The sequence below is a fragment of the Athalia rosae genome, chromosome 5 (assembly GCF_917208135.1).
Source record: "Athalia rosae chromosome 5, iyAthRosa1.1, whole genome shotgun sequence".
Taxonomy (NCBI): Eukaryota; Metazoa; Arthropoda; class Insecta; order Hymenoptera; family Athaliidae; genus Athalia; species Athalia rosae.
Genome location: NC_064030.1, coordinates 3,620,097 through 3,646,414, shown reverse-complemented (window position 1 = coordinate 3,646,414; position 26,318 = coordinate 3,620,097). Strand labels below are relative to the sequence as shown.

The 26,318-nt window shown below is 36.9% G+C and overlaps 4 protein-coding genes across 19 annotated transcripts; 3 read left to right on the top strand and 1 right to left on the bottom strand.

Moving 5' to 3' along the window:
- Window positions 1-121: 121 nt before the first annotated feature.
- LOC105690864 lies at window positions 122-10,984 on the top strand. 7 transcript variants are annotated; one of them, XR_007278586.1, is made up of 18 exons: window positions 122-564; window positions 979-1,697; window positions 1,785-2,000; window positions 2,074-2,175; window positions 2,492-2,629; window positions 2,713-2,988; window positions 3,092-3,354; window positions 3,439-3,588; window positions 3,686-3,871; window positions 3,942-4,988; window positions 5,125-5,316; window positions 5,414-5,703; window positions 5,840-7,583; window positions 8,628-8,793; window positions 8,912-9,090; window positions 9,263-9,416; window positions 9,574-9,743; window positions 10,481-10,984. XR_007278586.1 is itself a non-coding variant. In XM_012409014.3 (13 exons), exons 1-13 carry the CDS (start codon window positions 398-400, stop codon window positions 7,383-7,385), a joined length of 5,292 nt encoding a protein of 1,763 aa, XP_012264437.2. In that variant the 5' UTR covers window positions 122-397; the 3' UTR covers window positions 7,386-8,370. The 7 variants fall into 7 exon arrangements, 1 of the variants encoding a protein (XP_012264437.2); XR_007278587.1 differs by having other exon boundaries at window positions 9,224-9,390; XR_007278585.1 differs by having other exon boundaries at window positions 9,224-9,416.
- On the bottom strand, window positions 8,633-10,584 carry LOC105690892. 2 transcript variants are annotated; one of them, XM_048655883.1, is made up of 5 exons: window positions 10,449-10,584; window positions 9,544-9,728; window positions 9,184-9,377; window positions 8,855-9,107; window positions 8,633-8,771 (listed from the first exon to the last, which is right to left on the bottom strand). In XM_048655883.1, the coding sequence occupies exons 1-5, from the start codon at window positions 10,453-10,455 to the stop codon at window positions 8,643-8,645; spliced, it is 768 nt and encodes a 255-aa protein (XP_048511840.1). In that variant the 5' UTR covers window positions 10,456-10,584; the 3' UTR covers window positions 8,633-8,642. The 2 variants fall into 2 exon arrangements, with proteins under 2 accessions (XP_048511840.1, XP_048511839.1); XM_048655882.1 differs by lacking the exon at window positions 10,449-10,584 and adding an exon at window positions 9,986-10,265.
- Window positions 10,985-11,192: 208 nt separating the features above from the next.
- LOC105690877 (NADH-cytochrome b5 reductase 3) lies at window positions 11,193-14,430 on the top strand. Of its 8 annotated transcripts, none has more exons than XM_020855320.2 (5): window positions 11,193-11,334; window positions 12,009-12,069; window positions 12,926-13,276; window positions 13,352-13,540; window positions 13,698-14,430. In XM_020855320.2, the coding sequence occupies exons 2-5, from the start codon at window positions 12,049-12,051 to the stop codon at window positions 14,079-14,081; spliced, it is 945 nt and encodes a 314-aa protein (XP_020710979.2). In that variant the 5' UTR covers window positions 11,193-11,334; window positions 12,009-12,048; the 3' UTR covers window positions 14,082-14,430. The 8 variants fall into 8 exon arrangements, with proteins under 8 accessions (XP_020710979.2, XP_020710964.2, XP_048511836.1 ...); XM_020855305.2 differs by lacking the exon at window positions 11,193-11,334 and adding an exon at window positions 11,435-11,472; XM_048655879.1 differs by lacking the exon at window positions 11,193-11,334 and adding an exon at window positions 11,602-11,771.
- A 1,870-nt stretch (window positions 14,431-16,300) lies between these two features.
- Window positions 16,301-22,576, top strand: LOC105691091 (sodium- and chloride-dependent glycine transporter 1). 2 transcript variants are annotated; one of them, XM_012409355.2, is made up of 10 exons: window positions 16,301-17,033; window positions 17,147-17,399; window positions 17,475-17,633; window positions 17,716-17,920; window positions 18,001-18,172; window positions 18,253-18,609; window positions 18,687-18,896; window positions 18,997-19,338; window positions 19,478-19,721; window positions 19,804-22,576. In XM_012409355.2, the coding sequence occupies exons 1-10, from the start codon at window positions 16,986-16,988 to the stop codon at window positions 19,995-19,997; spliced, it is 2,184 nt and encodes a 727-aa protein (XP_012264778.2). In that variant the 5' UTR covers window positions 16,301-16,985; the 3' UTR covers window positions 19,998-22,576. The 2 variants fall into 2 exon arrangements, with proteins under 2 accessions (XP_012264778.2, XP_012264767.2); XM_012409344.2 differs by having other exon boundaries at window positions 16,301-17,039.
- The last annotated feature ends 3,742 nt before the right edge of the window (window positions 22,577-26,318 follow it).

The window sequence follows — 26,318 nt, the reverse complement described above, 5'->3', positions numbered from 1 at the left end:
ACAATTTGGAATCAACTAATCCACGTTGAAAAAATCCAACCCTGGCACTGTTATCCTCCATCATTTGAATTTTCAATTTAATTTTAGCTTCTTGCAAACGTTGACTACTAATTATCAGTCAACAGTAGCAAGATCAGGGTGTGAAATTCAAATTTTGCCTCTATTTCCCTACCATGATTTTCAAGCAGTCACTGGACCACCAGCGCCGAATTGGGAAAAGGACCACGGCAACGCCTAGCGCTTGCGCTACAAGGGTAGTGCTGCAGTAAATTCCGTGAAGTATTTCTGGAGTGGTGAAGCGTGTTGTTCGGGTTGTCAAAGCTGTGTATGTAAAATTAACCTGATACTACAGAGACTTTGATCAAAAAACCGTTATGATTTACGTTCGATGGATTAAATGGATTCAGAAATAAACGTTTATCGATCTCTCCCACCGTTGGTAGAGGGAAAACTTCACGGCTATCTGAAACTCACCGTTGACGAAGTTGTCTGGTCCAGACGGAGTCCAGGAGACGTAACTATACTTGCATCCTGGTGGGGTGAACTCGACAGTGCGCAATTTAGGTTCTTGGTTATTCTTTTCTGTTTCTCCCATCGTACACGCTAACGTTATTTGCTTTAAAGTTACCATAGATTGCTAAAGGTTAACTTCATGACTACATACAAATCGTTGAGTTTAATGTCTCACATTACTTTGGGCCAACTTTAATCAAACTCCAGGCATTACTGGTTTTTGATGTTTAAATTTTCAGTCACTACCCATGTTTTTCATCTAAACCATCTGCCCATTTTTTTATTTTTCCATATCATCACTATCGGTTAAACATCTGACCTCAACTGGATCTTGTGGCACAGTGTCTTGTCTAGCCATAGTATAGTCTTGCTTTGTTTACATCTGATAATTGTCTATTTGTGCGATGAAAATGATTTTCTATGTATCATTCTCTTTTAATTTTGTCATGTTTCTCAATTCCACAGGCCTGTCGATATTCAAACAGGATTGGCAAGGCTCGACAGCGATAAAACAGAAACTTATGCAGTTAGAACAAGCATTGATCTCTTTTCAGAGTATTTGAAAAATTGTGAAATTATAGAGCTAGTATGTGTAACAGAAGACACACATGAAATTCTTGGTACAGCTCATGTTGGTGATTTACGAGATATATTCAAGGCTACAGTTTTCTCAAGATATTTTCCAATCGTCAATGAGTCGGGAAATAGATTAGGAGACGTTCATGTTGTTTTGAAATTTACAAGTATGACTAAAGGCACTAAATCCCTCAGTAAGATAAAAGATTTCCAGAAAACGCAATTTGAAGATCAAGTATCTTATCCTGTGATCAATATCAAACCTAAATACAGTGAAGAAAAATTACAAAAACCAAACAAAATGATATTTGACAACAAATCAAACAACATTTTTGCAACGAGCAATCTTGATAACAGCGATGATGTGTATAAGTCGGTTCTGAAAGATAAAAGAATGCAAACCGAAAAACCAGTGAACAAATTTAACACAGAAGTTGCTGATAAACTGGTAGCACACGTTGTTGCAAGAGCACAACGACTGAGAGGAGCTTTACTCAGAGAAACTTATGAAAAAGATCCTCTGGCTCTGAGTGAAAGCTCTGTCTTAGATAGCTCCAGATCGGATACTTCTGCTGATAATGAAGCCAAACTGTATGAGTACTTTCTTGGTATGTAGTGAAATTTTTTTAAACCATGGACATTTCTTTGAATATATAGAACTTCAATTCGTGATATGAACATGTGCCTTTTGATAGGAAAGAGGATGAGCCGATTTGATGAGCGTAAAGCTTTAGACACCTTGAGATTGACATCACCAACTCCAAGTTTGATTGATCTTGCATCAGAAGCTATTCAGTCTTGTCAGCATAATGGTAAATCGCATTGTAATGAAAGAAAAGCTGTGATAAATGTTCCTGTAGAGACTACAGACAATGCAATATCAAAAGATTCAATATCCACCAAATCTAGAGGTCAGTAGTGATATTTTACCTGTGGTATGAAATTGAATAAAAATATTAATATCAAGTATGTTTAATTGTTTAGAACATTTGCCACTAGATCAGATAGATAGTATGAAGATAATTGTGGAGTCCCTGACGTTATCACCAGCAGGCTACCGACGAGTGCGATCCTCTTGCGTTTCTCGTATGTTAATGTAATTTCAATTTGAATGTTAATAGACCAACAAAATGATCTACAGACTCACGTAACTGATGAAAACATAATGAAACTTTTTCACTAAGAATTCAGTTGACTTATTTGAAAAAGATCTATGATGAATAATATAATATCTAGTTGTCTTTATGCCACTCATGACAGAGTATGTACAATGTGACCACTACGTAGACGAGACATTTTTCTGTTCCATATTCGTATTCATTGGATTCGATGCTGTTTTTTTTTTTTTTTTTCTCAAGTATCACAATCTATTGCAAAAGATGAGGCTTTTATATCTAAATAGGTGGGGACAGCATTCCACTAGCAGTGACATATTTTGTCGAATATGATACATCATTTACCCATACCAAGAAAACAATGAGAAAATCAAGCAATGAGATGCGCCCTACAAAATTGTCCTCTAAGAAGCAAGTTGGCCAAGGTGTGTAAACTAGTTGAAACCAAGGAAATTATCTATGTAACCTGATTCGAAGATTTGATTTAATTTATCGATCTACTCTGCAGTGATTTATTTCAATCACCAAGCCATCTTCGACTTGCCAAGGACCTGCATCAATATGAATGCACCTTTGAAATTCAAAGTGTATAACCGACATTTGAACCAAAGGTCACCAACTTTATTAGGATTTGGATCAATTTATATCAACGAAATTGCAGAAATGGATACATTAAGCACAACACAGAAGCTAGCCATAGTGAATAAAGGCATCAAAATGGGAGAGCTCAAAGTCAACATTGAGCTAGGCTGTGACGGTATTCACTTTGGCAGAGATTTTATTGGTAAGTTCAAGCTTTTTTTCATATATTTCTACAACTTCCCTTGAATGATTTTTTTATGACTCGCTTCACATACCAAGTTCCCTCAATTCCCTCAATTTTCCAGATGCAGTCATGTCTACGAAACATAACATTCCCATACACGAAGTGTTATCTGTACCCAGCTCAATTGGAAGTAAAGTGAAATCCACCACAGGCAGTCATTCAAAGCCAAACAGCAGAGTTTCCTCATCGTCTAAGTACTCCTATAGTTGTAGTGGTAGCAAGTCTAGTGGAAGTAACAAAAATGGGGGGACTGAACTAAAAAAAAGTAATGCAGAGGATAGATATCTAAAACTAGAACAACCCAACGACTCTAAGGATGGAAAGGTATGCTTTAATTCGTCATAGACTTCTTCATCAGCATGAGCTTTTCCAATACGATGTCTTTACGGTTAAACTTGTTATGCCCAGACACTGCTACATGGACTAATATATATCGCTGAAGGCAAAGGATTACCGAAATTAAACACATACCTAATATGCCGAGCGTTTTGGAAAGAAGACAGGGCTACAAGTCAATTATGCACGGATACGGATAATCCATTTTACCACTTTCACGAGGTGAGCTCTCGCATATCCCACTGCGGTTAATATGCACTACCATTCAAATTATGAGAAGAAACGTTACAATCAATATTCCCGAACCATTTCTTTTCAGTTAGTTCCATTGTTGCATGGACAAGATTTACTCGATCGGACAAAAGACAATTTCATTGTAACAGAAATTTGGACTAGAAATTTTGCAGGACAAGATAATTTACTTGGAATTGCTAAGCTACCCGTTCATCAGTTGTACGTTGCTTACAAGGATCCTTTAGTCTTGCCACATTTACTGATGTCAAAGGTAATATAAATACATCAACCATACAATTGATTGCAACAAACATAAAAAACATGACATGTTGCTTTTCTAGTATCCTGTCATAAGCGTTGACGGATGGGTTCCAATTTGTGAACCAGTAACCGGTCGCTCATGCGGAGAACTATTGGCACTTGTAGCTCTTGGTACTGCGGAACAAATTGCTCTCTTAGAAATGACCAGAGGACTTCGAGACTGTAGCATTACGCCACGTGTGGTACAAAGTTCCTTGCGAAATGCCTCTCAAAATACGGACAAATCCAATGTCAATTCAAATGATAATCAGAGTACTAATGACAAAGTCCATAGTTCTTACAATATGCTGCAAACTTCCACAGAGCTCTTGCAGGGTATTGAAAGTGGCCTTGAACATTATCATACGAAAGATTCCTCAAGTTCACAAAATACCAGATCTCAAGAGTCACAGACTGAAATAACAACCGTTGAAGATATGAAATCTTCCAATGTCTCCAATCCACAATCTCAAAACGAAGCTGTTACCTCACAGAGCTCAGTCTTACATGCTCTCGTCGATCATCTAGCCCAGGCACTTAATGTTCCAAATTCGAATTGTCACCCAATAACTGATCCCAGAAAAGTTGAGTCAAAGCATCAGAAAATTTCCGCTGTAGAGCGAATTGACTCAGACCCATTGAGTAACGATAGTATATCTTCGTCGGAGGGCAGTCCCCGAGGGAATTATGACATGCCAACTGAAATGTACAGAAGTGTTGGTGTTGGTGCAGAATTCGATGAGAATATCAATCAAGTTCCAAGTACGAGCTACTTAACTTTGAATTCTAAACCACTAGTGAAGGAAAAATCAGTTTCATACAATGATCTGGGAAGCACAGTCAGCCAAGTAGAGGATGAACCATCATTTAGAGCTCATGTCGAAATTGAATGTGCTCTCCATTTGCCTACGACAGAAAGATCTGAAGGACCTATTGAGCCGAGCACATATGTCACTTTTCAACCGGCCCAAAAAGACACATGCAAACAGTTTGGCTCCTATAAAGTCACAAATATTCATCCAAACAGCTGTAGTCCAAAGTGGGAATGGAGATGTGATACTCATCTGTCATCGGAGTTACTCGTAAACGTAATTATAAGTCATTTGTAATTATATTAAGTGATCTTGATTTTCTAGTTCGTTAACAGCTATCGGTTGTCTACTTTTCATATTCATGCTGTCTTATATTGCTTTTGTTATGATTGATGGGAAATTTGTTTTACAGGAACAAAAAAGAATGATTTTGAAAATCTGGCGGTTAGCGGACCCCGCAATAAATTCTGATCTTGATTTAGAGAAAGATATAGTAATCGGCTTTGCAGCAGTCGATTTGTCTGTACTACTCTCTGGATTTCCACTTGTATCTGGTTGGTTCCATATAATGGACTTCACTGGAAAATGCAATGGGCAGATCAAAGCAAGTAGTACATAGATTCCCTATTGCATAAATGAACTGAAGTCATCAATTACCTGTTAAAAAATAAAAATTTTAATTGATTTATCTTTTTGCTTAGGTCACTATTACTCCACTAGAAAATATTTCGATCTATGCAAAGACAAGTTCTGGCACTAGTATCCCACAAAATTATACATCTCACTTAACAGTATCACACAGTATTCCACAAACGATAAGTGTCCTGGCACCAACTTTGATCACCCCCAGTGAACAGATTCAGCTGAGCTATGCACCTGCTGATACGGACGCATTTTATACACATCGTAGTCAACAGGAAAATGATTCAACCAGTGACATTGGTCTGAGTCTAGGCGATGTTTCTATGACGTTTCTGTCACAGTCGCTTAAGTAAGTTTGAAAATCGTAATGTTGCATGAAATTTGAATGTGAAACCTGCTTCTTCATTTGCATCCAATCTGACAGTCTTCTACTTCATTTTTGTGCTACTCGTTTTGTTGTTTATGTAATTATTCTGAAATTTCAGGCAAAAGTTGACTGAACTGGATGAAATAACCAAGCGCTTAAAATCCCGTTTACATGATGTAACCAATGAGGATTTTGACGTTGATTTTGATCCAGACTTCGATATTAATGAACCAGAACTAGAATTAGAGCATAATCAAAATGGCAACACTCTACATGATCGCTCTCCAAATGTAATATCCCAAAACATACAAGATTGGCAGCTGCTACCTCCTACAACTAATTATTCGTCTAGCCATAGTTCACAAATTAACAGATGTCGAGATGCGAATTTAATTAACGATATCCAAAATCGATATGGACCTCATAATTACAACACAAACACAGAGAGTACCGAACAAAATCTCACAGACACTGGTTACTCTACGAATTCGAATGTACAATCCAACCAGAGTTTGTCAAACGGGTATCTTGAAACAGAAAACCAAAACGGTCACGTCAACTATTTAAGTAATGGTCATCCACGGGATGATGCAATGGAACAACCAGTTAGAGGAGCTAGGATGCATATAAATCATTTATTGGATAAACTAACTTCATTTACATCGGCACCACCAACAGCGGGGAATTTCCCTATTAAACGAAATATTCATGATTTCATAGCTAGCTTACGACACAACAATACTACTGGCAAATGCAACCAAGAAGTAAACGTAAGAACTGTTCCAACTCAAACGGAGTACCAGGACATTCAGCACAGTGAGACTTCTAAAAATCAAGCTTTGTTGCCTACGAACTTACAATCGAATACGGTACTTAAAGATCGCAATCAGAATAATAACCATACAAATGCTCCAATGAATGATTTGATGCAAGACAGAAACAAAGTCTCAACATTAATTCGCGAAGAGCTAATCACAGATGAAAATAATGAAACAGCAGAGTTTGACGACATAACGACACACCTACTGACTTCTAATGTTAGGCACATGGATCTAGACAGTATTTTTAATCCGCTCCTGTATCAACACTTAATTCCTGATGTTCAGGTATCTAACTCATTTTCAAACCCTAGTGAAGCTGTGCAAGATTTGGAAAATTTAAATACCTCAAATGATGGAGTCATCATAGAAGAGTTAGACAACAGATACGCTGAGACTTTTAATGCTACCATCAATAATGGATTGGGCAGGCTACGGAATCTGATAGAGATAGACGCATCTTTAGTTGAGGACAATCTTAGCCAAAATAGAACACAGACAAAATTATCAAAAAGCTCAGGAAATAGCGATTTCTTTAGAATGACGCCGGCAGGTGTGTCCGAAGATACTGATGGAAATATAGATGTTACAATAGCAGATAAGCCTAGTAACGACGATTTGATGGCAAGTAATAGCACAGAGTCTACAACGACACTTTCCCTTGATACTGCTTCCATCAGGCAGAGACAAGAAGTTTTAGATAACGTTTCTTTAATGTCATCTGACTCGTCCACTTCTGTAATTACAAGGCAAGCACCCGATGGTGGAAATCCAGCAGAGGAGACTAACAAACCATCAGTTATCAGCCGTCAGAACGAGAGCGATACTTGTTCAACTGATAGCTAAGTTTTCAACCTCTGTTCTAGCCAGCCTGAATCGTTTTACTATTCTTCTTTCGATTCCTTGAGTATGCAGCTCTTAAAGTTCTGGAGGATTGAAATTCATAATTTATGATGAAGGAGGACTTAGGTTTTGCTTATAAGTTTCTGTGATGCTAGAAGATAGCTGTATTTTACATAGGTCTACATAAGCCCAGAAAAAGCGGTGAGTTTTTTCAGTTTTTACTCGGGATTCTATTTCGTATTTAGACAAATAATGGATCGTGACTTGGAAATTCATTCAATTAACTCAACCGCTGTTGGTTACAGACCATCCATATTGTTGAATTCAGTCAATAACACCGAACATTCAGTATCAACCGATTACAGTGACGCGATTAATTATGTATTATAAACTTCCTGCGACTAATTATTGGATTGTCTGTCTATTTGTTCTTCGATAACTTAATTTCGTACTTGGGTGAATTGCATAATTCTAGACAACATTATTTGTGGTTGAATTTTTTCGTTACTACTGTAGTTGACATTTATAGGCATTTCTCTTAACATGTAAATTCTTCAGCTGAGTATACATATAACGTTGGTTTTCTGAACAATTTGATGAAGACCTACGTATTTTTTGTATTCCCAGACGTGCTTTTTTAGTACAGCTTGTTTCAATGCAGTTTTTCATATGATTGATACAAGCGGTATTATTCTGCATATTTTGAATATCTAGATTATCGAAGCATCTCTTTTTTTAATGACTGATTACCACATATACGTAATGGTAATATCTGAAATACAGGTATACAATATTCTACTACAAACAGTTCAACATGACTATATTATATTATACCTATCGTTTGATGCATTTAACTATGTAACATTAACATGTGAAATATTTTTATATAATCTTTCTGTAAATAGTGCTCAAGTAGGAATACTGAAAATGAGAATAAATTTATTGTAATGCTATTCTGAAAATATACTAGGTCTGTATCACGTGTAAACTGCTTAGAAAAAATTAATATACATGTACTTGTTGCATTTCCAATTAACTTCATCGAGAATGTAATTTTTTTTTTATTATCATCATTTTATTTTTTTTTCGTAAAGTTCTGAAAAATGTTGGGCACAATTTTACGTGATCTAATCAAATTTTTTTCAACGGTGAAATTATAAATTTGTATGACTTGAAAATGATCCAACCTGGATACATAATACCATTGAATGATTCGCACATGTATTGACTATCATACTTTTTCAGTTAATCCAGCATTATTCAATCTATAAGGTATGCTGCTAGATAGGCCTCACAACGATTCCACTTTTGTATCGCTTGTGGGTGCATGAGCCACACTTTAGCAGGCATTCCTTCATGACGATGTATCTCTGAGCAATACCGAATTTTCTGAAAGGATAATTCATATCTTGTTAGTAACATTATTTGGCTATCTCGGTATACAAACACCTTTTGCTCCAATTTCAACTCACATGGAATTCTTTTAGTTGGGGCACAGTGTATAATTTATTTTCTTGTCGTTCTTTTAGCATGCACGGTCTACACAGAAAATATTTGTTGTTCTTGTGCCAGTAATCGCCGAATGGTTTTTTCTGACATAAATCACAAATATCAGTATTTCTTTGGCAACATTTTAATTCAACTCCAAGACGCATCTTCACACGGCCTCCAAAACTGTGATCGTAGACGATACCACGCTTCACTCCAGGTGAGTGCGACCCTGGACTGAAAATAACACAGTAAAAATAATTGTCTTTAGTTCGAATCTCTTTCATATTTGAAAATGATGATAACAGAATACCCTGGGTTTTTATTTGTTAAATTTGTTTTTCTTTTTGCAGTTGAAGCAAATGGGTGTTTTAATTGTTTTACTTTTGAAGGAAATGTACTGATAGTATATTCAGCAGGAGAAGGATGCTCATCCAGGTGGCCTGTAGTCTCTGAAAATCTCGCGATCCCACTGTAGCCTTTACTACTTATGGAATGGAGGCATGGCTGCAAAAATATAGTATGAAAATATAATTAGCATTGCAAGTTAGTATGAATGGTTGAGAAGTATTCAATATTTATAGCGATAGTAAAGTAGGAAAAAAAATGAACCCATTGCTTGAAATTGAGTACCAAATCAATCAAAATATTTCATCTTAGTTTTACTTTCCACCTTGATTTTCATAGCATTAAATGCTTCCAGGGTATTATATTTATTTGGCGAGATGTTAGGGTAATCTTCAAAAACATAGTGTCTCATGAATGGAGTCATTCCTTTTTTGGATGAGGTATCTCGATTACAGCTGGAACCAAAGGCTATTTTCTGAAGTTCTTGCTTACGCACCACATATTCAAAGTCTACAACAGAAAACAGTAGGTTGACTTCAATAGATAGCACATGTTCTTCCCTCGATGTAGATATATGTTCTATTCGAAAGTGTTTAGTGATGAGAATTTTTTTTAAATATTAATTATTCAATAGTTATCCAATACGATTTTTGAGAGTTTTAAATGAGCCTGTTGATAATTGGTAACTTTCTTTCATTAATCACAAGCTTTGATTATGTGATTACATACAATTAGACATGAGTACCAGTAATTCGTTATATGTATACCTTGGCGACATACCCACATATTTGGCATCAAACAATCACTTCAGTTATGATACTTAAATACTAGAAATTCGGGGCTTAGAAAAAGACTCTGCAAGGTTCATTGCTATGGCAACCATCAATATAACCGTTATGTTTTATTGACTCAAATGGATTATATTTGTTTGATATCTTATTTCAGAATCTAGTTGCATGACTGTTCGAAAAGTTTGGTAAATGTAAGTGAGGGAAAGTTCATTGAATTTTCGCGCTTCCGCGTTTATTATTCGACAAATCAATAATACAAATTTTCATACTTTGCTTGATAGTAGTATTAATCGTTGTAAAACATTCCCCTTTAGTTTTTTAACAATACAGTTGGTGCCAATTATGCTAAGCACATTAAGAGATTCTAACATTTTTTGTGCTGTTCCTGAAAGATGGAAAATAAGACTTAGTCTGCTAGTGTAGAAAATTATCAAGTTACCTTCCATCGTAACGATTAATTTTTCTTCACAGGTACTTGAAATTTCTATCTTTAAAAACGCAGACTTCACTTATTACAATCTGGAAGACAGTGATTTTTTCAAGATTTAATAACTCTGAGACGGCGGCTAAGATTGGATTTAGATAAAGTTGATCAACAAAAAATGATGGTAATTGGAGGACAAACTACCGCTTGGCGATTGAAGACAATGTTACATTTCTTCAGAGAAAGAATCGAATTGATTTGAATATGAATTGAAGAAGCGCGCTGGGACGAGACACATTCAAGCACATTCATATTGGAACACAGGGTACTCATTGGCCATTTAGGCATCGATAAATATCGAAAGTTTCAAGTCAGTAACGACTGCAGTTCATTCGGATATTTTTGAAGCATCTGAACTGCATTTCCCAGTTTTGCGGTACAGGAATCGTGCCTACTAACGACTTATAGGTATTAATGACGATAGTTAATAAGAGCCAATACTGCAAATATCTTCAGAATTTATACAGCTGAAATAAATACTTTAACAGGATCGGACAAAGTTCATGTATCATCGTGAATTCGATTTGATCTTTTCAATCTCGCGCAAATTTTGAGCGCAAGTCACGTGGTATTCTACATCAAACCGATCGACCAGTTTCCCTCGCTAAACACGACGGTCCAGTAACGAAGCCTGAACATGAGGAGGAAAATGTGGTTTTGTTACGTAATCAAAGCTGAATATGATCTGAGGCTAAGTTGATTGAAGGAGAGGCTGCCTGAACTTGATGTTAGGACCATCTGCTGACGTAAAAAGTTATCATGTTATGAATTGTAATCAAAGACCTTGAGGCTTGGAGAAAGGTCTGGCCAGTGAATTGACCTCAACGTTCGTTTAACTCGTGTGGGTTTTACTAAGGTCTTTGAATTTTGTTGGGGGAAAAATGATATAATAATCATTGAAAGATAACGAATTGTTTATGCGCTAGGGGAAAAAATGCTGTAATAATCATTGTAAGATGACGAATTGTTTATGCGCTAGGCAAGTAATATCCAAAGTTACATCCAAAGCGTTTCCAAAGTAATATCCAAAGAATTGTTGGTCGCACGTTAGGTGGCGTTGATCGGCGTGTTGCATGTGTATTGTGACATGTGTGTCACACACCTGACGCCACTGACACTACGCATGCATGTGCTGTTATACTTGCCTAGCATTACCGTTCATTATACCTATAAATAAGTCGTATTCTTTGGTTAGAAAAAGGTTATTTAAAGCAGGGTTATTGTAGTTCGTAGGTGCGGTCGACTCAATTGCGGTTCACGTGTTCGTTGTTCGAAACGGTACGTTGATCTTTCTTGATCACGGCAGAAATCAAATACACTAATTGTTAGTAGACTGGCAGGTCACGTTTTCATTCAAGTTTATACGTATAGTAACCCTGCTTTTGAGTTCGATAGAATTGGGGTTAAAAAGCCGGCTAATCAGCGTTGCTCTGATACCGGTGAAAAAAAATTTGATTCTTGTCATACGTGCTTTTCCTATCATGTTCTCACATGCCTCTGCTTTTTTCGTTTCAGCTCCAAGCCCAACCTCGACTGTGAAGATAATCGAGACGAAATGTTAAATACTCATTCAGTGGTAATTGTATTGCACATTCATTTATTTGCAGTTCTAGATTTTACTATAAAACGAAATTTCAAAGAATCTAATACCTTAGACCTCCAATTAGATTGATATCTTAATCTGCTATTTGATGATTGATCTGAGATTAACAATCATTGTCCCATAGCTACGAAATAAATTTTTCCCTTTCAATTTCATTGCTAATTCTCTACCGACAGGCATGGTCTTTCAAAAAGCAACTGAAACTGTTTTATGATAACGCATCAGTGTGGTAGATTGCTCACTGTGCCTACTATCATTGCCTATCTAGTTGATTTCTCTTACCTATTACCAGTACGTTAGTGTTTTTTATTTGCTGTACTTACTTTAGTAAGCACTGAGTTCAGATTCCCTAGTGATTACCAATCATATGACTAGACACCTAGGGAAACCACACTTGAGCGTGTACTGATAAAAGTGTAGTTTGTTGAGAACTGCTTTAAAACTGAATATAAATGATGACATTCAATTCATTGTCAGTCACTATAATTCATAGTCATGTCGTGGTCACTGGTAATATATCATGATACTTGTGATACTCATAGTTTGATGAGTTAGGAGTTAGTTAACTGTTTCTCAAAATTCAGCATCTAATGTTCATCGAGTGGAATTAATGAAAACCTCATTATATCTGAACACTAGCAATGTCTATAGTTAATCATTTAATTATCAATAAGTATACTTCCAAGTACATTTAAGCTTCTAGTTTGCAAATCGAGTTGTATCTCTCATCTACGTCAATTATCAATGTTCTAAAATTCTATATGATGCAAAGTTTAAAGTTTTAGTTTTTATCCTAATGATAACTAATTTTTTTTTCTTGTTCTTACAGATCTTGCCTGCCTTTGTCGCAATAGGAGTAATAGTAGCTACAGCATGGGCAGTGAAATTATATTTATCCTCTAACCAAGGCAAATCTGGAGGTCGAAAAAAACGACAGACCTCACCTATCACTCTGGTAGATTCAACTACAAAGTATCCCTTGCCACTTGTGGAAAAGGAAGTCATCAGTCACGATACTCGGCGCTTTCGATTCGGTCTTGCATCTCCCGAACACATTCTGGGCCTTCCGATTGGCCAGCATATTCATTTGTCTGCTAAAGTTGATGGTGAAGTAGTCATTAGGGCTTACACACCCGTGACTAGTGATGATGACCATGGTTATGTGGATCTAGTAGTTAAAGTTAGTGCAATTTATATAATTGAGAACATTTTTTTGTCTGCATTGAGTGGTAAAAGATGGGTTTGGTTTCGACAGGTTTACTTCAAGGATGTTCACCCAAAGTTTCCAGCTGGTGGAAAAATGTCCCAATATTTAGAAAGCTTGAACATTGGAGACACTATCGATTTCCGTGGACCCTCTGGCCGTCTCGTCTATAATGGACCCGGCGAATTCGCCATAAAAGTCCTCCGGAAGGAACCGCCAGTACAACATTCTGTTAAAAAAGTGAGTACCATTGGATTGGGTCTGTCTGATTCATTGCCTCAAAATGACCCAATCAAACGTGATTTTGTTAATTTTTTCATTACACTTGTAAATTCTAATGAAGTAGATTTTATGAAGTCATGTAACGTGTTTCATCAAAGATTGATTATGATTTTAGGTGGCAATGATTGCTGGAGGAACTGGTATTACACCAATGCTGCAGCTGATACGTCAAATGACAAAGGACCCAGAAGATCAGACTCAAATCGCGCTATTATTTGCGAATCAGACGGAAAAAGACATACTTTTACGGGAGGAATTAGAAGAGGTAGCCAAGAACCATCCTGACCAATTTAAACTCTGGTATACAGTAGACACGAGTAGCGAAGGATGGCCCTACAGTACTGGTCATGTAAACGCAGACATGATATCTTCTCATCTGTTCCCCCCATCAGATGACACGCTTGTTCTGATGTGCGGACCACCTCCGATGATCAACTTTGCCTGCAATCCAAATCTGGATAAACTTGGCTACAATCCTAAGCTCAGATTTGCTTATTAATAAACATGACCTGGCTGTTCTACCCCTTATTCCACTTTGACGTAGTGAGCCTATACTGTCGGGCTATACTTGATGTTTTTATTGCGTACTTCCGCCTTAGGTTGAAGTTTTCACGATATATTCCATCTCAATAGTATGAATCACACACATTGTGAGCAGAACTTGGGCTCCGAATCATTATGTTGCAAAAAATCATTACTCCAGGATTCAAACGTTGGATGGTAGGTGCAAATGTTGATTAATTGACAATATGACCTGATATGCTTTTAAGTAGGGGATGTTTGTAGAATTGTTAAGAATTGTAGGTAATCTTTATTACTTGTTAATAAAAAAAAAAAGATAAAGCGAGTGTAAAGAAGACGTGAATAACCATCATTTATCATGTGTTACGACTCGACTATTTACTTCTATCTATGGGGTTTCTACGTGAAATTTATACGAAACTTCTAGCACCGAAATATGTGGGGATTATGAAGTACCGCAGGCAAACAAGAACTTAAGTTCGAATCTGTTTGTTTACCAGGAATTGATCTTTATAGAAATGGGAGATTAAAATCGTAAATATGTTATAAAAAGCTGTCATTTACTGACGGACTTTAATATGACAAAAAAAAAACGTCTCTGTAATCTTGGTATTCGCATAGATTACCAGGCAAATGAAACAGACAGATGGCCTTCCGCATATTAATGGTGGTGAAGTAAAAAATAAAATAACAGGTAAATGAATGAATAAAAATTTAGAATCATAACTAACAAAATCTGATAACGCGAAAAAATAACTACGTCACTATTTTCGATTTTTTGCCCATGCCCGATGATATCATATCCTGTAACATCAGTCTCGTATTCAGTCTATCGAACTACTTGAGCGACGTCGATACCATGTGGGCTACAAGCTTTAAAGTCAAAGAATATTAGCCGATGACGTCAGACAGCTGCTTTAACTTCAAAGTGATCTCTGTTCCACGAGTTATATTAGTTGACGGTCACGCTGATAAAAAATGATCTTTCACAATCCTCAACACAAAAAGATGGTCTCTAAAGTTTTGCTAGTAATGATTATGCAATTGTTTATTTTCGTGGATCAATAATCGGCCTTGTTGCTACTGCGGTCATCGAATTTTTTTGAAATCGATCCCCATGGTATCAGCGAGTATTGATTAGCAAATTTTTTCGCTGCTAGAGTTTTCGGGAATATGAATTCCTAGTACATAGTAATAGAACGTCGATTATACTTCCCATGAAAGGGAAATGTATAAGTATGGTATAAGCCTTTTCTCAAAGTATATACGTTAGGGAAGATCGGGAATTCAGGGCGCGATTTTTGGATGACTTATCGAGATTCGAGTTGAGTAGAAGGCCCAACCCCCGGGAAGAGCAGGGGGGGAGGTTTCCCCGTTTGAAATCGATCCAGCATCCTTCGCCGCCTCTCAGCACCTATAATACTCTCAACATGAATAAAATTATAACGAACGTCCTTCTGGCCGACCGATAAAATAGCCTATATACAGATAAGCTCTCGACGACCATTATCATCTCCTCAATAATTTTCTCCTCTGTAACAAGCTCCCCTTCACAGATTATATACTTGAATTGGTGCATTTTGCTGACGCTTTTTTAAAGGGGTATAAACTTGTAGCCAATGTTCTTGGCAAAAAATATATAAGTATAATAGTACATGTATAATACGTATGCTAATGTACAGAATAATGTGTAGATGTACATCTGCGGTACACATATACGACACACACGCGTGAATTTAACCCGTGTGCGAGGTATCCTGAGGGAAAGTGGGATGAAAGGTAGGTCGCAGGAGCGGCAATATCGATTACTGTCAGCATCACACCGCGGGGGTGGCTACCAGAGCTCGATGGCCGGGTGATTTGCTTTCATTTTATAATTTCCCTTTACCATCTCTCACCCATCTCCCCCATATGGGACACCCCTTTTGTACGTAGGGTGGTCAAATACTTTTGTATACAGATAATGCTGGGAGATGTGCAGTTGTATCTAGATAATTCCCTGTATCATGGGGGATGATCTGCGTTATAAAAGGAAAAACGAAGTTCATGGTCGGATGGGGATTTTATCGCATCGGAATCACGGCAGCCGTGACCTACGTGGTGTACGGGCACTGCTGGTGAAGGTGCGCGCGCCCGAGCAACGCGTGCGTACCTTTATCGATGATGATTTTTGGTTCATCCTCAACCTGTCCCGGGTACCTTCCAGACGACGATCGTCCGTGAGCTCATACCAATATCGCGTACCCGCGGCGGTCTTAAATCCGCCGAGGGAAAACGCGCGCGGATTTATTTAACTGGTGCTTCAAATACCAGTGAACAGATCCGCGATTTTTAATTATAACATTATTCCATTGAAAATTGAACAAAAAAAGCTTCAATGGGCGTAAAATATATTAATTTAAATTTGAACGAGACCAAAGTTGGCCACACGAATCGATTTTGATGGTTGAGAGAACTTGTTTCACCAAATTGCAACATGAATAATTATAATTATATATTTTCGCAATTAAAGTTCATGCGATGATCTATTAATTGTTTAAAATATCATATACAGTGATGTGTGCAAGATTCCAGCGTAATATTTGCATAATTTGCCACTTGAAAGGTATTTAAAAATGAAGAGCTGTTCCGAAGCCCGAGAAAGTGTAATCGCGTGCCTTCGCGATACGATGAGGCACGGATTAGTTTATCGAGGAGCAAAGAGGGATTTTTAATTCTTATAATTATAAATATCAATTTAATAATTAACAATGATATTCAATGAAGAATGCGGAATCAATTAACTCCTAATTATAACATGGATCAAGTGCATGAGATCAGGCACGTGAGCTTTTGAATATCGCCCAGCTGCGAAGCACCCTTCTTCGATTCGAGGGTGAAAATGGAGGATTCACCGGCGCGAATGCGTCCCTATCTCGACTCTTGGGATGTAAGTGTGCGTGTCCCATTGTCTCATACCACTAGTATTGAATCCTCAATGAAGAGTAAACTCATTGAATTTTAAGAGTTTATAACTCATACACCGTATCTCCCTCGCTGCAGAACGAGGACAAATACTCCGTAGCCAACAGCCAAGCGCCGCTTCAGGGAGCGGAAGAAGATCATCCGGAAAGAGGCGAATGGACGGGAAAGTTCGACTTTCTTTTATCTCTTCTTGGCTACAGTGTCGGCCTTGGGAATGTATGGAGATTTCCTTATCTATGCTATTCAAATGGGGGTGGCGCATTTTTGATCCCGTTTACCGTCATGCTGATTATCGCTGGACTTCCCCTCATGTTCATGGAGCTTTCTCTAGGTACAAATTAATTAGACAAATTAAAGTCATCGAGTTTTAGTACATCTGACATTTAAAACATCGTCATTCATGAAGGTCAATACGCGAGCCTCGGTCCGGTAGCTGCTTACAAAAGGTTTTGTCCTTTACTTCGGGGTCTGGGTTACGGAATGGTTCTCGTAAGTTCGATCGTGATGCTCTACTACAATCTTATCATCGCTTGGACCCTATATTACATGTTCGCCTCGGTGGCTGGTGAGGAATCGTTCTTCAGTCAATTCATTTCGGTCCTTCGATTCTCATGGCAGTCATTAACCGGAACTGCTACTTCCTGCAGGTGTTGGAGTACTTCCTTGGGGTCATTGCGATCCAGCATGGAGTACTCCAGATTGTTATACCCCAGAAGCAGCGGAAAATTGCGCCCGAAGAAACACAACATATTACAGAGGAAATTGTCTTAATTACACGCAAATGTCAAGCATTGATTTAGAAGATAACTCAACTACTGTCGTCCGAAAACCCCCTGCCGAGGAGTATTTCAAGTCGGTATTCTCTCTGACCAGAATAATCGAAGAACGAGGTGTCCGATAACTTTATTAAGACAACATGCATTTTTTCACAGCAATCACGTCCTAGGATTGAGCGTTGGGATCGAAGAAACGGGGTCAATACGTCCGGCTTTAGCCGTCTGTTTGTTTCTGGCCTGGGTCATTGTTTTTCTTTGTCTGAGTAAGGGTGTTCAGAGTTCTGGAAAGGTCGTTTACTTCACAGCCCTCTTTCCGTACGTCGTTCTGGTAAGTATTCTCGAAATATCGAAAATCTAAAACCTACTCAATATACGATGAATACAAATGAAATAAAAATCTCTCCACAGATCGCTCTATTCATCCGTGGTATACTTTTGCCTGGTGCCAAAGAGGGAATTTTATTCTACCTAACGCCAGATTGGCGCCGTTTAACGTCGGCAAAGGTTTGGGGCGACGCTGCGGTTCAAATATTTTTCGCCTTAAGTCCGGCTTGGGGAGGTTTAATTACTCTCAGCTCGTACAACAAATTTACCAACAACTGTTACAAGGACTCTCTAATCGTGGCTGTAAGCAATATCGGTACATCATTTTTTGCCGGTCTCGTAATATTCTCCGTAATCGGATTCCTCGCAAACGAACTGAACGTCCCAGTCGCATCTGTCGTCGACCAGGGTGCTGGTCTCGCTTTCATCGTCTATCCCGAGGTAATTTAACTTACATTCAAAATTTAAGTACAATCACAACGCATGCGGAATTTATTCGATCGCTCTTAACATCCTAGGTTGTCGCTCGTCTTCCGGTCGCACCCCTGTGGTCGTTACTATTTTTCGTTATGCTTTTAACCCTTGGTTTGGACTCTCAATTTGCTCTGATGGAGACGGTCACTACGGCGATACTCGACGGTGTACCCGCACTAAGAAATTATAAATTCTGGGTCGTCCTAGCAGCTGCTATCCTCGGATATGCAGGTGGTCTCATTTTCACAACCAACGTGAGTATATTTATCGGTCTTTTGATCACGACAGATAGTGTACACGACCAGCTTAAAAAATAGATCGAAAAATAACGACTGAACGATCTTCTCATTGCAGGCAGGGATGTATTGGCTGCAATTGATGGATAAATACGCGGCTAATTGGTCGGTTCTATTGATAGCAATTAGTGAATGTATCCTTGTGGCTTGGGTGTACGGAGCGGATCGATTTTTGGACGATGTTGAACAAATGATAGGTCCTCGAGGTCGTTGTTGGCGTTTCTTCTGGACCTGGATGTGGAAGGTTATTACACCCGCGGCCCTTTTCTTCATTTTGTTTTTCAATTGGGTAGAATATGAGCCGATGCGTCTCGGTCTTTACATTTATCCGCGATGGGCGGATATCGTTGGATGGACAGTTGGTATGCTGCCAGTCTTCGTAATCCTTGCGTTTGCTATCGTGAGTAAAAATTTCTTCATCATTTCGTCGAAAAAATTTTTTTACTTGTGAGAAAGATCAGATCCTCTCACCGTTTCGGTTCTAACAAGTAATCATATTGTATAATGTATCGAATATATATTACGTTATTGATTTCTAGAACCAGCTCGACATTGGGAGCAAAAGTTCACGTCGTCGTAAACGAGGTTCCCGGCACCCGGGATACGACGATGACGACGTCTACGAGGACGACGATCTTGACGATCTAGACTCCAAGGGAAAATCGAAAGGATCGCGCAGTTCCATATGGTGCAGAGCTCGATTCCTTTTACAACCAACCCCTGAATGGGGTCCAGCAACACCGTCCAGGGCGCAATCACGTACCCCACCCCCATCGTCACGCGGTACGCAGTTGATCCTTATTCATAATTTCCTTTTTTTCCGATTCTTCTTTCAACCGTCTTCTTGAATTTCCAAATTTCGCAGGGGGCGCAGGAAGATCTTCTTCGGGGGTGTATGAATCGGCACGTGACACGATCGTATTGGTGAATGGAAAGCCTATGGTACAGCCCCCTTTGTATCCAGGGGGTGTACCCGGTGGGCCAGCGAAATTACCTGGGCCTTCGATATTAAAAAATTCTAGCAAAACCGATCTAGTCTGCGCATCGCAGCAGGTCTGATAATAAATCGGTTTATTAATTGGTCGTACAAGCGCAATTATCGGTATGGTAATTGTTCACACGGTTATTTAGATTCATGTAAACGAGTATGGATTAGAGTCTGGAGCCTATAGATACTAGAGAATCCCGGAGCTGTGTTAGGTGGTATAATAGATAGTTATTCGGTATTCGACGTGTAAGCATGTGTATAACTAAGTGTCTATACATATATAAATATAGGTGTCTTATAGGATCGGCCGAATCACCCTCGCATCTGCAGGCCCGCGGCAGGGAAAAAATATTCAGAGTCAGCTGTATGCGGTAAACTGGTTTATCGCAATCATGCTACAGACTGGCGCTGACTCACGTTACTCTCTGAATTGATTTCGGTGAATAATTAGAAACGTTCAGTCATCGAATATCATAATAATACATCAGTAAGAAAATCGATCCACAACAGATTCCATGCACGAATCAATGAAATCTTCACTGAAATTAGGTCAGAGAGTGAATAATGAAAATTGAAAAGTGGATAATCAAAATTAACGTCATCTATTTTTTTACAGCCAATAATTGTCAGGGGTTAACCAAATGTTCCGAAGTCAGTTTAGCGAGTACGGCAAATAGTCTTCCCATTTCGAAAGGGAAACAGGGTTGATTTCTTCTTGTTTTCGGACATCAAAAATAATCGATCGTTTCCAGAAATCTTTCTTCTTCCCCGTTCGTTCTTTTTTTTGTACAGTTTCGTTTTGTCGTTTGATTTTTTTATACATATATAAGCAGGGTAAACGGTATAACAATCATATATATACCGCCTCCGCCTTCCGCAGTTCGTTTTTTCGAAAGGAACATGAAGAAGCTGCGCCCTTATATCATATACCTGACTATAAATTATATTCCATTAGTGACAAATAATATGAGTATATATATATATATACATATATCGATTGTTATATTTGTATCAATGTTTTTTATATTTGTAAGAATACGTTATTTTGTTACGGCTACGCGCTGGGCGTGGGTCAACTTATATTGCGATGTGTCGATTAGTTAAATATACATTTACCGACGATAATGAGAAGTCAACGGCTACACGTATTATTATAACATTCACATCTGCAATTCAACAATTTTTCGACGTATGAAACAATGAAACAAAAAAAAATAATAATTACCGAATATATTAACAAATGTATCTACATAGAACTGCGGGAGAAATTAAGTTATAAAATTCGAGCATGTCATTGTAGTCGTGAATGTTAAGTTAGATGATCAAGAACAGAAAAAAATAATAATTAAAATAATAACACTGTCATAGTGAGAATTTATATAGAAGCCTGCTAATAAAAAATAAAGGTACAGAAAATTAATAATGATCGAAGAATATCAGGCGATCGACTGAATTATAATATCAGGTTCGTCAAACTATTGGAATGGAGAATTGAAGTATAATACTGGATTAGCACAAATTGGAAGCAAAAAAATTAAAATAAATTGATAAACCGTCTGGAAATATTATATACTCACAGAAGTATTATTAGTGAACCAAACTCGAGGGTGTTGAGTCAATAAATCTCAAAACATTATTAGTATACGTAATATACATAAACATATATTTCATGTAGCTGTACGTACAATGCATAACATATGTTCCTTGATAACGGTTATCGATTGAACATCAAAAAAAGTAGAGGAGAAACAAACAATTAATATAAAAAATATAAAAATACAAAAATGCACGTGTATAGCCATTTAATCCGGTATATAAATAATCGTATAATATATATAGGTGCTATCGTCTACCCTACTTATGTCATGCGCCTGCGGTGTACTATACGCGTTCATATTGTATAATATACGGTAATATTGATATAACAATAATAAAAATAATTAAATCATGATAACGATATAATATAGCGCTAGTGAGAGTAATATTAACAATAATTGTAAGTCGAAGGAACGGTGTGCAACAATAATGATTACTTAAGCGGGTTGATTTAATTTTTTTTTTACTTCTTTTGATTATGTGATTTCTTAAGCTACTTGAGTGAAAAGTGCGATATTTTAGGGCAAAAAAAAAAAGATTGAACCTACAGGGATTGAAGGAATAACGATGGAAGATATATTATAACTATTTTCTTGCAGATATAATGATCGCGTATTTTTATCAGATCAACTAGGTCACTTTTTGACAACTATAGTCTGTTTGTATGAATTGTAACCGTTTGATCTCGAATGAAAGAACGAAAAAGTTTGAAGTGGAACCTATAATACTGTCTACAGGTATTACATTTCATGTAAATAGGTGTTGTATGATGGGAGACGAGTGCAAAAATAAAATCGTATTTTGTTAGAAAGATATATTAGGTATAATGTATTAATAGATTAAATTAGGAACCAGACGATTAGAAATCCGCGTACCTAACTAAACCTTCTTGTTGATTATAAAAGGCATACGGAATTGTCCAAATCTACATATATTAATTTACCTCTAATCTATAATATTAATAGAGTTGTATAGTTGGTTGAAGATGTTACATATATTCATATAATAATTTACAATAGTATATATATATGTTATGTATATATATATATATATACATGTTGGATATTTAGGATGAATTATAATGAAATAATATTATATAGAGCTGGAGGGATTAAAAATGAAAATTATATTACGATAGTATATACGTATACCGCGGTTAAATATTTGTTGCTCTACCTGAATGGGTATATGAATATATATTATACATGTAGGTATATATTATATATAAATACTAATAATTTAATCGAATGTCCAGCGATCATTATTATTATGATCGCCTCGTACGTTAACCTCAGCGTACCGCATAATAATTACTAGTATTATATCCGCTGTGCAGGATAATGATGTGCATTATAATTAATAATATTAATCAATAACCAATAATAATATTAACAATAATTCTATCAACAGTAACGTGTAACGCCCGCGAATTTACATAATTGAACGAGTTTAGTACAAAACCTTCCCTGAGTTTCAACTATTAACGGTCGTTTTTATTTGAGACGAGAAGTCGACAATCGCGATACATTTCGTTGAGAATGAAGGAGGTGAATATAATAAATTCGGTATGATTATTGTACAGGGTGAACGTTTCAATTATACCCGTTCATTTCAGTTGTTGTATTATTCAGTAACGGCAGATATTCCCTAATTTGGATTAGAGAAAAAGAACTTATGGAGAAGTGACTAAAAACCATGGGTGAATTTTTGTTCCTCACATACTGAATCAAATAGAAATTTCACAATTGATAAAAATCGATAAATTCATTCACATAGATCTCGGTTGATATGAATAATTGATATTATAAGTATATACTTGTATGCACAGCGGATAAAATTTATCTAACAAACTATATTTTCGGCGTTCACATGATCAGGATTCCAAAACAACATATTATCTTGTCATTATTTGAAGGAACGAAACTAATGTAATATTGAATGATAAAGCGCACCTCTGTCGCGTCACTGAAAGTATTTAACTGAATATCCGATTAAATAATCCTCCCATCAAGCAGACAGAGAATAAATAATAGGGTGGGTTGAAAAACAATTTTTTTTTATTCACTTAGAATGGTGGCAGAATTTGTACCTTATAATTAAGAAAATTTTTCAAATGTGGAAGAAAATTTCTACTCGGTATTTTGAGGTAGCCCATTCGTTTTTTGAATGAATAATTAATCAAGTGGGGTACTTCCAGCGAAAAATTTTTTTTTTTTTGTCAAAAATCCAAATTTTTTTTGGTTCTTCAAGAGTAATCTCACATATAATCAACTCAGGAATTCAAATCTGAAAGCCCAAATCATCTACTCATGCAATCGATCCAGTAATCATCAATTATTCGCTGTTGGGAGCAGAAAAATTAAGACATATCGATTTGTTTCAGTCGTAGACCCACTTGGATTCATCGCAATTCATGGTATGCGTCGAAATATTCGAATTTCTCGGTCTACGAGGGAACCCGAGCTTAGCTGGAGTCAGGTAGCCAGCAGCGTAGCGCTTTGTTGTGAGACGTCACCTTCAGGGCTGAGCAGAGGTGACGCCCCACAACAAACCGCGCGCCCGTGGCTACCTGACTCCAGCAAAGCTCGAGCTCCCTCGTAGACCGAGAAATTCGAATATTTCGACGCATACCATGAATTGCGATGAATCCAAGTGGGTTTACGACTAAAACAAATCGATATGTCTTAATTTTTTTGCTCCCAACAGCGAATAGTTGATGATTACTCGATCGATTGCATAAGTGGATGATTTGGGCTTTCAGATTTGAATTCCTGAGCTGATTATACGTGAGATTACTCTTGAAGAACCAAAAAACAAAACGATTTTTGGGCCAAAAGTAAAGTAGTTTGAAAATTGATTGTTTTACACTTTTCTTACGTATTTTGACCTCAGGAATCCGAATCTGAAAGAAAAATTGATCTATCTCCAAAATTGACCGAGTTATCGCTAATTTTCAGCTTTTTGGGGTAAAAAATAAAAAATTGATATTTTAGTCTATTTTAGTGTAATTTAAGCTCAGGAATCTGAATCCGGAAGAAAAATTGATCTATCTGCAAAAATGACCGAGTTATTCTCATTTTTTCGCATTTTTTTGCATAAATTTGAGGATATCTCGAAGGGAAAAAATCGTAGCTCAATTTGGACAACGGATTCGTGTTCCTGAGGTCAAAATACATAAGAAAAGTGCCATACGATCAATTTTAAAAAATAAAAATTTTTGGCCAAAATTTGAGATTTTTCCAAGGGGTACCCCTTACGATTTTTTCAAATTTTGACCAAAAATTTTTATTTTTTAAAATTGATCGTATGGCACTTTTCTTATGTATTTTGACCTCAGGAACACGAATCCGTTGTCCAAATTGAGCTACGATTTTTTCCCTTCGAGATATCCTCAAATTTATGCAAAAAAATGCGAAAAAATGAGAATAACTCGGTCATTTTTGCAGATAGATCAATTTTTCTTCCGGATTCAGATTCCTGAGCTTAAATTACACTAAAATAGACTTGAATATCAATTTTTTATTTTTGACCCCAAAAAGCTGAAAATTAGCGATAACTCGGTCAATTTTGGAGATAGATCAATTTTCCTTTCAGATTTGGATTCCTGAGGTCAAAATACGTGAGAAAAGCATATTAAACCCAATTAAAACAATGATTTAGTTTTTGCTCAAAATCGAATTTGTTTTTGGTTCATCAAGAGTCATCTCACCTATAATCAGCTCAGGAATCCAAATCTGAAAGCCAAAATCATCTGCTCATGCAATCGATCGAGTAATCATTAGGTGGAAAAAAGTTTTTTGCTGGAAGCACCCCACTTGATTAATGATTTATTCAAAAAAGGAGTGGGCTACCTCAAAATATCAAGTACAAAATGTTTTCTACATTTGACAAGTTTTTTTTTTATAAGGTAAAAATCAAATTCCACCCCATGCTAAGAAAATAAGAAAAAAAAATTTTTCTCAATCAACCCTAATAAATAATCAATAATTAATTGCGTTATGTATAACCTACCGCATAATTTAAAAGTTGTTAAGTATTGTTGTTAAGCATATATGTGTAATGTATAATATATTTAGAAGCCAAAGAGAAAGAGAATAAAAAAAAGACAAAAACTCATATTACAACAAGGTTGCCATCGATGCACTTTTTACCGGGATAGTTCTTCAAAATAAAAATCTTCAGAAGTGCGAAAATGATGGCGATAACGCTTCAATCATTGCAATCAATTCCAGAAGATAAAATTATTGTTCATTTTATATCCAGCTGATTGTGAGCTTCTTATTTTTTAAGTTTAAACATTTTTCCAAGATTTTTCTCTCTCAAAACTACCAAAAATAATGAACCTAAAACAATCCAATGACAATACACACGGTGCGAATGATAAATGATTCGTGAAATGTGAATAGATTATTTTATCGAGATAGCAGACTGAAAAGTTATCGTGCAATTCGTAATTGCGTGCATGTGCGATACGGCACGTGAGATTATTTTATCATTTGAAAACCTTCAGTTCGAGACAAAGACAAATTATATACAAGTTTTGTTGTATCATGTAAATATTCTGGTTGATCTATATAATTTATCGAATAGGGATCCGATCTAATTTGTTCGAATAATTTCTCAACCAGGTCGACTTCAGCAGGCCCATAATCCTCATGCGATTATTCTTCTTTTCCCGCTATAGTATAAATTCATTTGGTTCATCGGTCGCGCCAGATCATCGATGGCAAACCTCCCATGTTGTATAGGAATAAATATGCATAGGAAGGAAAGCAGGTAAATAGAAATTTAATAAA